This window comes from Bombina bombina, chromosome 2, assembly GCF_027579735.1.
Source record: "Bombina bombina isolate aBomBom1 chromosome 2, aBomBom1.pri, whole genome shotgun sequence".
In the NCBI taxonomy this organism is placed as follows: Eukaryota; Metazoa; Chordata; class Amphibia; order Anura; family Bombinatoridae; genus Bombina; species Bombina bombina.
Genome location: NC_069500.1, coordinates 236,800,505 through 236,815,217, shown reverse-complemented (window position 1 = coordinate 236,815,217; position 14,713 = coordinate 236,800,505). Strand labels below are relative to the sequence as shown.

At 39.4% G+C, this 14,713-nt stretch overlaps 1 protein-coding gene across 1 annotated transcript in view; it reads left to right on the top strand.

Moving 5' to 3' along the window:
• KIAA0825 (KIAA0825 ortholog) overlaps nt 1-14,713 on the top strand; it is a 1,109,509-nt gene that overhangs the window by 556,147 nt on the left and 538,649 nt on the right. The window contains exon 19 of the mRNA XM_053701492.1: nt 674-765. Within this exon, the coding sequence (XP_053557467.1) occupies nt 674-765 (92 nt within the window). The remainder of the gene's footprint in view (nt 1-673; nt 766-14,713) is intronic.

Here is a 14,713-nt window from a genome sequence, read left to right as displayed (position 1 = left end):
CCATATTTTATTTGTATTCTGTATTAGTAACTTGTCATCTGATTGTGTTCCTGTAACTCTTTCTTTATTCTAAATCAGTATTTTGTATTTACAAATGTCATTTAATTTGTGTTCTATCTGCTGCACAAAATGAGATTTTATTTATTGTGCCACTATAACACACAATACTTAGTGATTTACTTGTTGGAGGATATATACATGAACCATCTGCTTGTTTTACTTTATTTTTTTCTAACAATTTTAGATAAGAACCATAAAGTGCCTTCTAATTAAGATACATCACGTAGCATAAATCCTAGCTACCCTCTGTTTATTTCCCAGTAAACTTCTTGCTGACAGTAGGAAATGCAAATTGTTACTACAAATTCAGTGTAACTGTTTATTTTTTTCCTTTCAAACAAAGACTCCAGCACTCAGACAAAGTAGTTGGGCATGATGCCATTAATAGTTGAAAGAACAGCAGCAAAAAAATTGATTTATCTTTTAATAAATAATGACTGTATTCCTAAGTGGATTTATAAATTAATTGTTGTCTTATTGGTATAAAAACCTGTTTCTCTGCATTTGATTTATTTTATCAGGCCTTGTAGATCGTTTATGTCTTTTCTGGCTAGTCTATCTCGTAAGCAATGATTAATAACTGACACATATATATATATTTATATATTGTTAGGCATCGAGTGAGTGGAGCTGTGATTGGTCAAAGATCTCATCCTATTGTCTGGGAATGAGTCTGTTCACCTTCAGAGCCCTGTTGGGGCACAGGTATGTGCTTGCGTTATAGAAACGAATGTCACATATTCATTTTTTATGAATAAGCTGTGTTTTTTTCTTCTATATAACAAGTGATGGCTAATATGATGAAAAACAAAAAAACTTAACTCTTAAATGCTACAAAATAGAACAAAATAGAGAGTTGGGCTGAAATTCTTATTTTATGTTTTAAATATGATGTATAATTTTCCTTCAAGCATTTATAATTTCATGTATACCACATTGTTGTCATTATTTCACTTGCAAGTCGTCATGTCTTAATGAAAACAAAATTAAGTTTTGCTATACATTCTTGTAAAATGTTTGTGTGCGTGTCATTTTCAGTTGTATCACTGCAACCATGTAGGAAATTATAGTAAAACTGTTCTCTCTGTCTCGGAACTCTATACCGTAACTACAACACTTCAATGGTCAACAGAGGTTAGCTGTTGGTCAGAGAATAAGATCAAATTATCAAAATGTATATTTATTTTATTTATTGTTTCAATATTGCTAACGGTTGTCTGGTTAATCTTAATTCTTGGAACATCAATCTGAACAACAAATAAAGTTATGTTGACATTTTTGTATTAAGAAACAAAACGGGTATCAATTGTTACTTTCCCGTTTAGCCTTATGGAAGAGCTAGCCCTGGGTATGCTTATACCATAATCAAGTGCAATGTTTTAAAGGGGCATTTGATTGTACCATGAGTGCAAGAATGTTTCTTTTGACTTCTGAGTACTCTTACTGGCATCTATTTTTTTATATATATATATATATTTTTTATTGAGGACATTCAGAAAAAAATACAGTATACAGGAGTACACAATAATTTTTCTAACAAAGATACATTACTTTCTTGTTAAACAATTGTTAACCAACAAAGAAACAATCCTCATTTTTTTCCCCCTGTTAACATCCAATAAGGTCACTCTTGGACTTCTTTATTAGTACAGTAATAGTCTTTGTTCATATTGGGTTGTTTTAAAGAAAAGCCACTCATGGGCCTTTTGCTATTATAATCTCAAAGATAAAGAGAAAACTAAAGAAAAAGAGTAATTTAGACCCTCTTTAATGCTAAACTAAAAGTTGGAAAATATTGCAGATAGAGGGGACCACCCCTGAACTCAAATTCCAACCAACATTTCCATGAAATTCTCAATTACAGAAAAAAGAGAAGATAAATATAATTATGCAATTCCAACACAGAGAACATAATAAAAATAAAATAATTTCCTCATAAAGAAAATATAACTATACAATTAACAGTTGTAACTATACAATTAAACTATTAAAGAAACTATTTTGTATAAGACCAAATCGTAATATGCAGTCTAAAAATAAGCGTATGCCTTTGTAATAGGGGGAATAGTACCATTGTAAATCTATTATGTAGAAATAAATATACTTTAGGAGATGATTTTTTTTTAAAAAGTTTTAAATTTTTGCTCACTGTTATTGCCGCTAACTATGAGTATTGGATTGGGTTAGTTATATTAAAAAAAATTGTCACTGTAACTCGTATTAATAATGGAAAGGATTTAGTTGTTTATAAACCTTGTTGATCCCAAAATATTTTATAAGACTAAGAATTTTATGTTCAATCATAACATAGGTAAATATGCAAAAGTTCCCCCTTACATAAGCTTTAGAAAAGGTTCTAGTCTATGAACTAAAAAAGGGAACGTCGTTACTACAGCATTAATAAAAAAAAAAAACAGATTATGAAATCTATGAGAGAAATTAAGCTCTTACAAGTAAGACCTATTGCAAGCTTATTATATGGTTATAGTTTTTCAAAGACCATGGGGGTGCCACATCATAAATGAAGCTATGCAATAAAAAATTTGACCCAAATATTGAGAGAGAGTTTAATTTGAACTTATCCAAAGTCTCTGAGGTGCAACATTTCTCTGTGGCAATTTGTACTGTAAGTTCCGTCCATTGTGGTAAACAAAGTGGAGGGCAGTTCAGAAGAACCCAGAATGACAGAGGTCAAGTAGACTCAGAGGTGTTAAGATAGGTGATTTATAATCTCCACTTTCCCTTTTGACTGTCCTAGGGCCAAACGACACAGCCAGAGGATTCAGATAAGACATCTTAACCAAGCTGTATATAATAAGGCCTTTCCACATGGGGTTTCCCATAGTTGGTAGATGCATAAAGGATTCAGAGCCTCTAATAAAACCTCTTGATCAAGCTGTATATAATAAGGCCTTTCCACATGGGGTTTCTCTGAGTTGGTAGATGTATAAAGGATTCAGAGCCTCTAATAAAACCTCTTAACCAAGCTGTATATAATAAGGCCTTTCCACATGGGGTTTCCCATAGTTGGTAGATGCATAAAGGATTCAGAGCCTCTAATAAAACCTCTTGATCAAGCTGTATATAATAAGGCCTTTCCACATGGGGTTTCTCTGAGTTGGTAGATGTATAAAGGATTCAGAGCCTCTAATAAAACCTCTTGATCAAGCTGTATATAATAAGGCCTTTCCACATGGGGTTTCCCTGAGTTGGTAGATGTATAAAGGATTCAGAGCCTCTAATAAAACCTCTTGATCAAGCTGTATATAATAAGGCCTTTCCACATGGGGTTTCCCTGAGTTGGTAGATGTATAAAGGAGTGGTTTCAGTTTGATTTGCTCTCTGGGGTTAAGTTTAGGTGGCATGCAAGAGTGTCCGGTATTCTCAGTAGTCCTTGCAAATCCTGCTATATACTGTTCCAGGACATCTTCAGATGGAACTTTATCACATAAGGATTGCAGTAGCAATTCTAATATCTAATATTGAACGTGTAGAAGTTGAGATGAAGTGTCTTCACATATTGCTGGAGAGCTGGGTATTTTGAACAACACAGCTCTGTAAGTGATTAAAGATACAGGTTTTGACCATGGGATATATAACCCGAATCACCGAGGGGGGGGGATTGTTGTTGCCTATTAGTGAGCCGCTGCTCTAGGCCTAATATGTCCGAATCGCAGCTCCAGGATCATTTAAACAGCAAGGGCAGTTTTTGAAATATTCTTATATTTGTGAGATATTGATATTTAACGATATCCAGTATAGTTGTTGTCACATAAAATCGGCGGATTGTCAGCTAATCTTCCAGAGCTCTTGAGGATGCTTCTTGTCATGGAAGCTGTACAGACACGCCCCGCAATCTATATTTGAAATAAAATTTTCAAATCTTGACTTGATAAGCTAAGCAATCTATATATATATTAACATAATGTTTTTGTATTGAACTTGGTGCACATTTGTGCTGTCTGTGCACATACCATTCTTCTAATGTCATACACAGATATATTTGGTCTGCAGGTGTTAGTTGTAAGCGACATATTGCACTGTTATGTTATATTTCTCTCTTTTTTATTTATCCATAACTGATCACTTTCCTGCATATTTGGTTAATTCTAAAAGTCTTTGCTAGAATCTACAAATATGATGTATTTTATAATTCATGCGTTGGATTCTTTTACTAGAACCCATCATAGAAAAGGCCTCACTTCAGAGTACATGAGGACCCCTTCTCTGCACCCAAAACCACCTGTAGGGCCCTGTTTATTGCAAAGCCTCCTCATCCATAGCCTCCTCACAACAAAAACATCCCTCTACTAAAGAAGCCCCAACCACCATTTTTTTATAGTGCAAACAATGTACATGTTTTTATTACATTGTGTTTTTCCTTGTCCAATTATATCACAGTAACCATGAATGTTGCCTTTTATGGCCTTTAAAAGCTAATCTCTTAAATAAAAAAAAATCAAGACATACACAAAATTGATAAAAAAAAAAAAAAGAAATGTTATATTATGTACTGAAATTAAAACACTGTTACATGAATTGTATAGAAGGAAAAAATATATATAAACAAATACAAAAGTGCAAAACAATATATACAACTATACCTAATAAATAACCCAATTACTATAATCCCTTGCTTCTTTAACAGTTTATATAAATACTATTATTAAACCAATATATTTTTGGGGTCTCAATCTCTTATGGGCCAGTGATGTAATAGATGGTAACATTGCAGAGCTGAGGCATTACAGTTGGCAACCTCAAATCGTACTTAACATTGCAGCATGTAGTTTGCTATTATACTAATTGTAATGGAAATATACATGTAATTATTGTCATTTACCATATTATTCTGTGCACTATAGAAGGTTTACAGTAAATAAAACAATACATGACTGCGCAGACATGTGCTCTTTTTTATGAATATTACAGAGCTCCTAATTATCCCACATATTTTGGGATTGTTACATTTTGGGAGCGTTGCCCTATTGTCAATCCTGCAGCTTGCCCCTCAGGACAAATGCCATGGTTTTCAAAGTGAAACAGGAGACTCTTACCCAAACCTGTCCATGGTACACCAGTAGCTCCACCACATTCTGTCACAAATGTCTGCAGGGCTCTTGAGGGCAGCCTAAATCTGCAAGTCCCTCTGGAAAATGTTGGGAGTTATAGTCATTCGGCTAGATTACGAGTTGTGCTTTAAGCTGAAAAAGCAGCGTTAACAGGTCCTAATGCTGCTTTTTCACTACCGCTGCTATTAAGAGTCTTGCAGGTTTAGGGGCACCACACACTTCTTTGGCCTTACCGCAAAACGACTTACGTAAACTTTGTAAACCCTTTTTTCTATGGGACTTCCATAGCGCTGGTATTACGAGTCTGTCCTGGGAGGCCAAAAAGTGAACGGTACAGCCTCTACCTCCAAGATCCGTGACGCATTTTAAAGTCAGTAGTTAAGAGTTTTATGGTACAAGGCCGTAGCATAAAACTCATAACTAAAGTGCTAAAAAGTACACTAACACCCATAAAACACCTATTAACCCCTAAACCGAGGCCCTTCCGCATCGCAAACACTATAATAAAATTTTCTCTTGTAAGGTGTATCCAGTCCACGGGTTCATCCATTACTTGTGGGATATTCTCCTTCCCAACAGGAAGTTGCAAGAGGACACCCACAGCAGAGCTGTCTATATAGCTCCTCTCCTAACCCCCACCTCCAGTCATTTTCTTGCAACTCTCGACAAGGGAAGTATCAAGAGATAAGTGGTGACTTAGTCTAGTGTTACAGTTTGTTATTTTTAAACGGTACCGGCGTTGTACTGTTTTACTCTCAGGCAGAAATTAGATGAAGAATTTTGCCTGGAGGTTGATGATCTTAGCAGTTTGTAACTAAGGTCCATTGCTGTTCTTACACATAACTGAAGAGTATGGGAAAAACTTCAGTTGGGGAACGGTCTGCAGATTACCTGCTTTGAGGTATGTTCAGTATTTTTATTTCTAGAGAGATGAATAAGTTCTAGAAAATGCTGACAGAGCCTTGTGTATTTGAGGTAAGCATGGTGCAGTGATTTAACAACGACTGGGATCATGCTTACAAAACAGAGTAATACTCATGTTAATATTATGTAGTGTCAAAACGTTTGCATGTTTTCATAAATAAAACGTTTTTTCTCTGAGGGAGATAAATCTTTATTTGGGGCCTAGTTTTCCACATGGCTAGTCAGATACTCCTAGGAGTATTTTCTTAAGGCCCCTCTGACATCCAGTACATGGTGGGAGGGGCCTATTTTCACGCTATAGCTGCGCAGTTTTAATTCAGACTGAGACATCCAGCTTCCCTAGAGGAAACCTTTGGCATCTGAGGACCATTATAAAGGGTTTATTCCTTCACCAAATCGTATTTGAGGGCAGGTAGGAGCCTCAGCAGAGCTGTGGCAAGATGCTCAACTGTTTTTTACAGGTGGTTGACGTTTTTTAAATCCGGTTTGGGGGCTAAGGGGTTAATCATCCATTTGCAAGTGGGTGCAATGTTGCTTTAGTCCCTTACACACACTGTAAAATTTTTGAAGACTTTACTATATTTTTAGAACTGTTTTGCAGTTTAAGTGCTAGTTTTTTTCTCTTAAAGGCACAGTAACGTTTTTGTTTAATTGCTGTTTCACCTTTATTAAAGTGTTTTCCAAGCTTGCTTGTCTCATTACTAGTCTGTTAAACATGTCTGACATAGAGGAAACTCCTTGTTCAATATGTTTGAAAGCCATTGTGGAACCCCCTCTTAGAATGTGTACCAAATGTACTGAAATTTCTATAAACTATAAAGACCATATTATGGCGCTTAAAGATTTATCTCCAGAGGATTCTCTGACTGAAAAAAGGGAGATTATGCCATCTAGCTCTCCCCATGTGTCAGAACCTATAACTCCCGCTCAAGTGACGCCAAGTACATCTAGTGCGTCTAATTCTTTTACCTTACAGGACATGGCGGCAGTTATGAATGCTACCCTCTCAGAGGTATTGTCCAAACTGCCAGGGTTACAGGGAAAGCGAGACAGCTCTGGGGCTAGAACTAATGCAGATCTTTCTGACGCTTTAATACCTGTGTCCGATATACCCTCACAATGCTCAGAAGCTGAGGCAGGAGAGCTTCTATCTGTGGGTGATATTTCATATTCAGGGAAGGTGTTGCTTCAGTCTGATTCTGAAATGACAGCATTTAAATTTAAGCTTGAACACCTCCGCTTATTGCTTAGGGAGGTTTTAGCGACTCTGGATGACTGTGACCCCATTGTAGTTCCAGAGAAATTGTGTAAGATGGACAAATACTTTGCAGTGCCTGTTTACACTGATGTTTTTCCAGTCCCTAAGAGGTTTTCGGAAATTATTACTAAGAAATGGGATAGACCAGGTGTGCCGTTCTCTCCCCCTCCTGCGTTTAAAAAGATGTTTCCCATAGATGCCGCCATACGGGACTCGTGGCAGACGGTCCCTAAGGGGGAGGGAGCAGTCTCTACCCTAGCTAAGCGTACAACTATCCCAGTCGAGGACAGTTGTGCTTTCCTGGATCCTATGGATAAAAAATTGGAGGGTCTCCTTAAGAAAATTTTTATACATCAAGGTTTTATTCTCCAGCCTCTTGCATGCATTGCTCCAGTTACTGCTGCAGCGGCTTTTTGGTTCGAGTCTCTTGAGGAGGCTCTACAGGTGGAGACCCCGTTAGATGATATCTTAGACAGGATTAAAGCTCTTAAGTTAGCTAATTCCTTTATTTCTGATGCCATTTTTCATTTAACCAAGCTAACGGCTAAGAATTCAGGTTTTGCCATTCTGGCGCGTAGGGCGCTATGGCTTAAGTCCTGATCAGCAGATGTTACTTCAAAGTCTAAGCTTCTTAACATCCCCTTCAAAGGACAGACCCTATTCGGGCCCGGCCTGAAGGAGATCATCTCTGACATTACTGGAGGAAAAGGTCACGCCCTTCCTCAGGATAGGTCCAATAAATTAAGGACCAAACAGAATAATTTCCGTTCCTTTCGAAACTTCAAGGGTGGCGCAGCTTCGGTTTCCTCTAATGCAAAACAAGAGGGAAATTTCACCCAGTCCAAACCAGTCTGGAGACCTAACCAGACTTGGAACAAAGGGAAGCAGGACAAGAAGCCTGCTGCTGCCTCTAAGACAGCATGAAGGGGTAGCCCCGATCCGGGACCGGATCTAGAGGGGGGCAGACTTTCTCTCTTCGCCCAGGCTTGGGCAAGAGACATCCAGGATCCCTGGGCACTAGAGATTGTCTCCCAGGGTTATCTTCTGGAATTCAAAGGTTCATCTCCAAAGGGGAGATTTCATCTCTCACAATTATCTGCAAACCAGATAAAGAGAGAGGCATTCTTATGTTGCGTTCAAGACCTACTGGTTATGGGAGTGATCCACCCAGTTCCAAGAGAGGAACAGGGACAGGGTTTCTATTCAAACCTGTTTATAGTTCCCAAAAAAGAGGGAACTTTCAGACCAATCTTGGATCGCAAGATCCTAAACAAATTTCTCAGGGTCCCATCCTTCAAAATGGAGACAATCCGAACCATCCTCCCTATGATCCAGGAGGGTCAATATATGACTACCGTGGACTTAAAGGATGCTTATCTCCACATTCCGATTCACAGAGAGCATCATCAGTTCCTAAGGTTCGCCTTCCTAGACAGGCATTACCAGTTTGTGGCTCTTCCCTTCGGGTTAGCCACGGCGCCAAGAGTCTTTACGAAGGTTCTAGGGTCCCTTCTGGCGGTCCTAAGGCCGCGGGGCATAGCGGTGGCTCCTTACCTAGACGACATTCTGATTCAGGCGTCGACTTTTCAAATCGCCAAGTCCCATACGGACATTGTTCTGACCTTTCTGAGGTCTCACGGGTGGAAAGTGAACAGAGAAAAGAGTTCTCTTTCTCCCTGCACAAGAGTTTCCTTCCTAGGAACTCTGATAGATTCAGTAGAAATTAAGATTTTTCTGATGGAGGTCAGGATATCAAAGCTTCTAACTACCTGCCGTGTTCTTCATTCCACTTCTCGGCCGTCAGTAGCTCAGTGTATGGAAATGATCGGCCTAATGGTAGCGGCAATGGACATAGTTCCGTTTGCCCGCCTACATCTCTGACCACTGCAACTTTGCATGCTCAATCAGTGGAATGGGGACTACACAGATTTGTCTCCTCTGTTAAATCTGGATCAAAAGACCAGGGATTCTCTTCTCTGGTGGTTATCTCGGGTCCACCTGTCCAGGGGAATGAGTTTCCGCAGGCCAGAGTGGACTATAGTGATGACAGATGCCAGCCTTCTGGGCTGCGGTGCGGTCTGGAACTCCCTGAAGGCTCAGAGTTTGTGGACTCAGGAGGAAGCCCTTCTTCCGATAAACATTCCGGAACTCAGAGCGATATTTGATGCTCATCAGGCTTGGCCTCAGCTAGCTGCGGTCAAGTTCATCAGATATCAGTTGGGCAATATCACGACTGTAGCCTATATCAACCATCAGGGGGGAACAAGGAGTCCCCTGGCAATGATGGAAGTTTCCACGATAATTCTATGGGCGGAGGTTCACTCTTGCCATCTATCAGCTATCCATATCCCAGGAGTAGAGAACTGGGAGGCGGACTTTCTAAGTCGGCAGACTTTTCATCCGGGGGAGTGGGAGCTCCATCCGGAGGTATTTGCCCAGCTGATTCAATTATGGGGCAAACCAGAACTGGATCTGATGGCGTCTCGTCAGAACGCCAAACTTCCTTGTTACGGGTCCAGGTCAAGGGATCCCCAGTCAACGCTGATAGATGCTCTAGCAGTGCCCTGGTCCTTCAGCCTGGCTTATGTGTTTCCACTGTTTCCTCTCCTCCCTCGTCTGATTGCCAAGATCAAGCAGGAGAGAGCTTCAGTGATTTTGATAGCACCTGCGTGGCCACGCAGGACTTGGTATGCAGATCTGGTGTGACATGTCATCCTTTCCACCATGGACTCTGCCGCTGAGGCAGGACCTTCTACTCCAAGGTCCATTCAAACATCCAAATATAGTTTCTCTGCGTCTGACTGCTTGGAGATTGAACGCTTGATTTTATCAAAACGTGGTTTCTCCGAATCGGTCATTGATACCTTGATTCAGGCTCGAAAGCCTGTCACCAGGAAAATCTATCATAAGATATGGTGTAAATATCTTCATTGGTGTGAATCCAAGGGTTACTCGTGGAGTAAGGTCAGGATTCCCAGGATACTATCTTTTCTCCAAGAAGGATTGGAAAAGGGATTATCGGCTAGTTCCTTAAAGGGACAGATTTCTGCTCTGTCTATTCTTTTGCACAAGCGCCTGGCTGATGTTCCAGACGTTCAGGCGTTTTGTCAGGCTTTGATTAGAATCAGGCCTGTGTTTAAACCTGTTGCTCCGCCATGGAGTTTAAATTTAGTTCTTAAGGTTCTTCAAGGGGTTCCGTTTGAACCCTTGCATTCCATAGATATCAAGCTTTTATCTTGGAAAGTTCTGTTTTTAGTAGCTATCTCTTCGGCTCGAAGAGTTTCAGAGTTATCTGCCTTGCAGTGTGATTCCCCTTATCTGATCTTCCATGCAGATAAGGTAGTTTTGCGTACCAAACCTGGGTTTCTTCCTAAGGTAGTATCTAATAGGAATATCAATCAGGAAATTGTTGTTCCGTCACTGTGTCCTAATCCTTCTTCAAAGAAGGAACGTCTGTTACACAATCTTGACGTGGTTCGTGCTTTAAACTTTTATTTGCAAGCTACTAAGGATTTTCGTCAAACATCTGCATTGTTTGTTGTTTACTCTGGAAAGAGGAGAGGCCAAAAGGCTTCGGCAACTTCTCTTTCTTTTTGGCTAAGAAGCATAATTCGTTTAGCTTATGAGACTGCTGGCCAGCAGCCTCCTGAAAGAATTACAGCTCATTCTACTAGAGCGGTAGCTTCCACATGGGCTTTTAAACATGAGGCCTCTGTTGAACAGATTTGTAAGGCGGCGACTTGGTCTTCGCTTCATACTTTTTCTAAATTCTACAAATTTGATACTTTTGCTTCCTCGGAGGCTATTTTTGGGAGAAAGGTCTTACAGGCAGTGGTGCCTTCTGTTTAAGTACTTGCCTTGTCCCTCCCTTCATCCATGTCCTAAAGCTTTGGTATTGGTATCCCACAAGTAATGGATGAACACGTGGACTGGATACACCTTACAAGAGAAAACAAAATTTATGCTTATCTGATAAATTTCTTTCTCTTGTGGTGTATCCAGTCCACGGCCCGCCCTGTCACTTTAAGGCAGGTGTTTTTATTTTTTAAACTACAGTCACCACTGCACCCTATAGTTTCTCCTTTTTCTTACTTGTCTTCGGTCGAATGACTGGAGGTGGGGGTTAGGGGAGGAGCTATATAGACAGCTCTGCTGTGGGTGTCCTCTTGCAACTTCCTGTTGGGAAGGAGAATATCCCACAAGTAATGGATGAACCCGTGGACTGGATACACCACAAGAGAAAGAAATTTATCAGGTAAGCATAAATTTTGTTTTTAACCCCTAATCTGCCGCTCCGGACATCGCCGCCACTATAATAAACATATTAACCCCCAAACCGCCGCACCCTAACATTGCCACCACCTACATTATACTTATTAACCCCTAATCTGCCGTCCCCAACGTCGCCGCCACTATATTAAATGTATTAACCCCTAAATCTAAGTCTAACCCTAACCCTAGCACCCCCTAATTTAAATATAATTTAAATAAATCTAAAGAAAATTACTATAATTAACTAAATTATTCCTAATTAAAACTTGGGGGCGGCAGATTAGGGGTTAATAAATGTAGGTAGGTGGCGGTGATGTTAGGGATGGCAGATTAGGGGTTAATAATATTTAACTATTGTTTGCGAGTCGGGAGTGTGGCGGTTTAGGGGTTAATATGCTTATTATAGTGGCGGCCACGTTGGGGGCGGCAGATTAGAGGTTAATAAATGTAGGTAGGTTGCGGCGACATTGGGGGAGGGAGATTAGGGGTTAAGAAATATAATGTAGGTGTTGGCGATGTTGGGGGCAGCAGATTAGGGGTTAATATGTATAATGTAGGTGGCGGCAATGTCCGGAGCGGTAGATTAGGGGTTAATAAATATAATGTAGGTGGCGACGATGTCGGGGGCGGCAGATTAGGGGTGTTTAGACTCTGGTTCATGTTAGGGTGTTAGGTGTAAACATAACTTTTATTTCCCCATAGGAATCAATGGGGCTGCGTTACTGAGATTTACGCTGCTTTTTTGCAGGTGTTAGACTTTTTCTCAGCGGGCTCTCCCCGTTGATTCCTATGGGGAAATCGTGCACGAGCACGTACGACCTGCTCACCGCTAACTTAAGCAGTGCTGGTATTGGAGTGCGGTATGGAGCTCAATTTTGCTCAACGCTCACTTTTTGCCTTTTAACGCCGGGTTTGTAAAAACCCGTAATACCAGCGCTGCAGGTAAGTGAGCGGTGAGAAAAAACTGCTCGTTAGCACCGCATAGCTCCTAACGCAAAACTCATAATCTGGCCGAAAATTATTATTTCTTTGATGATGTTTTAATATGTATTACAGTTTTGTTTTCTTTATTCCTATACTTTTTTTTTGTTTTATTCTAATGCTTGTGAGTTCTGTTGGTCTCCACCAGTAGATCTGTGGGAGTTGTCCTTGTCAGCAAGTTAGCTTTATCCATAGGACCAGTTATTCATCTTTTGTTCACAGCTCTTTTTTAGGGGTGGGCAAATCAAACAGCTACCCAAGGAGCATCCATTGCACAAAACTTTATATACAGTTTGAACCAAAGCTGATGCAGGAGCAGGAGGTATAGTGCCTACTAGTACACTTATAATTCTTTCCAGTTTCCTACATCACACCAGTGCCCATGAATGCTTTGCACTGTAGGCAACTTCCTGCCCTCTGGTCCGGTTCTTGGTAGGTGCTACATGATTACTGCACACAGTCCTGCCCTTTGACTGGTCCCACATGTAGGAACTACAGTTCTCTCAATGCAACTGTAAAGGGTTATCCGTGCTGTGTGTTCTTTAAGACAGTGTTTCTGCTGAATGATAGTGAAAGGATAAAAGGTCTTCGAATTTCAGGTAACCTTTACTGCTGGCTACTAAAGTTTGGACTTTTTGTTGTTTTTTTATACAGTCTTTTATTTGGGTGGGCACATGAGAAATACCAATATGTATATGTATGTACGTGTGTATGTACGTACAATGTGTATGTGTGTGCGTGTATATGTTTTTTTTATGTATGAGTGTGTATAGGTGTATAGGTGTATGCGTGTATATGTATGTATGTGTGTATGTACGTACAATATGTATGTGTGTGCGTGTATATGTTTTTTTATGTATGAGTGTGTATAGGTGTATAGGTGTATGCGTGTATATGTATGTATGTGTGTATGTACGTACAATATGTATGTGTGTGCGTGTATATGTCTTTTTATGTATGAGTGTGTATAGGTGTATAGGTGTATGCGTGTATATGTATGTATGTGTGTATGTACGTACAATATGTATGTGTGTGCGTGTATATGTCTTTTTATGTATGAGTGTGTATAGGTGTATAGGTGTATGCGTGTATATGTATGTATGTGTGTATGTACGTACAATATGTATGTGTGTGCGTGTATATGTCTTTTTATGTATGAGTGTGTATAGGTGTATAGGTGTATGCGTGTATATGTATGTATGTGTGTATGTACGTACAATATGTATGTGTGTGTGTATATGTTTTTTTTATGTATGAGTGTGTATAGGTGTATGCATGTATATGTATGTATGTGTGTATGTACGTACAATATGTATGTGTGTGCGTGTATATGTCTTTTTATGTATGAGTGTGTATAGGTGTATAGGTGTATGCGTGTATATGTATGTATGTGTGTATGTACGTACAATATGTATGTGTGTGTGTGTATATGTTTTTTTATGTATGAGTGTGTATAGGTGTATGCGTGTATATGTATGTATGTGTGTATGTACGTACAATATGTATGTGTGTGCGTGTATATGTCTTTTTATGTATGAGTGTGTATAGGTGTATGCGTGTATATGTATGTATGTGTGTATGTACGTACAATATGTATGTGTGTGTGTGTGTATATGTTTTTTTATGTATGAGTGTGTATAGGTGTATGCGTGTATATGTATGTATGTGTGTATGTACGTACAATATGTATGTGTGTGCGTGTATATGTCTTTTTATGTATGAGTGTGTATAGGTGTATAGGTGTATGCGTGTATATGTATGTATGTGTGTATGTACGTACAATATGTATGTGTGTGCGTGTATATGTCTTTTTATGTATGAGTGTGTATAGGTGTATAGGTGTATGCGTGTATATGTATGTATGTGTGTATGTACGTACAATATGTATGTGTGTGCGTGTATATGTCTTTTTATGTATGAGTGTGTATAGGTGTATAGGTGTATGCGTGTATATGTATGTATGTGTGTATGTACGTACAATATGTATGTATGAGTGTGTATAGGTGTATGCGTGTATATGTATGTATGTGTGTATGTACGTACAATATGTATGTGTGTGTGTATATGTTTTTTTATGTATGAGTGTGTATAGGTGTATGCGTGTATATGTATGTATGTGTGTATGTACGTACAATATGTATGTGTG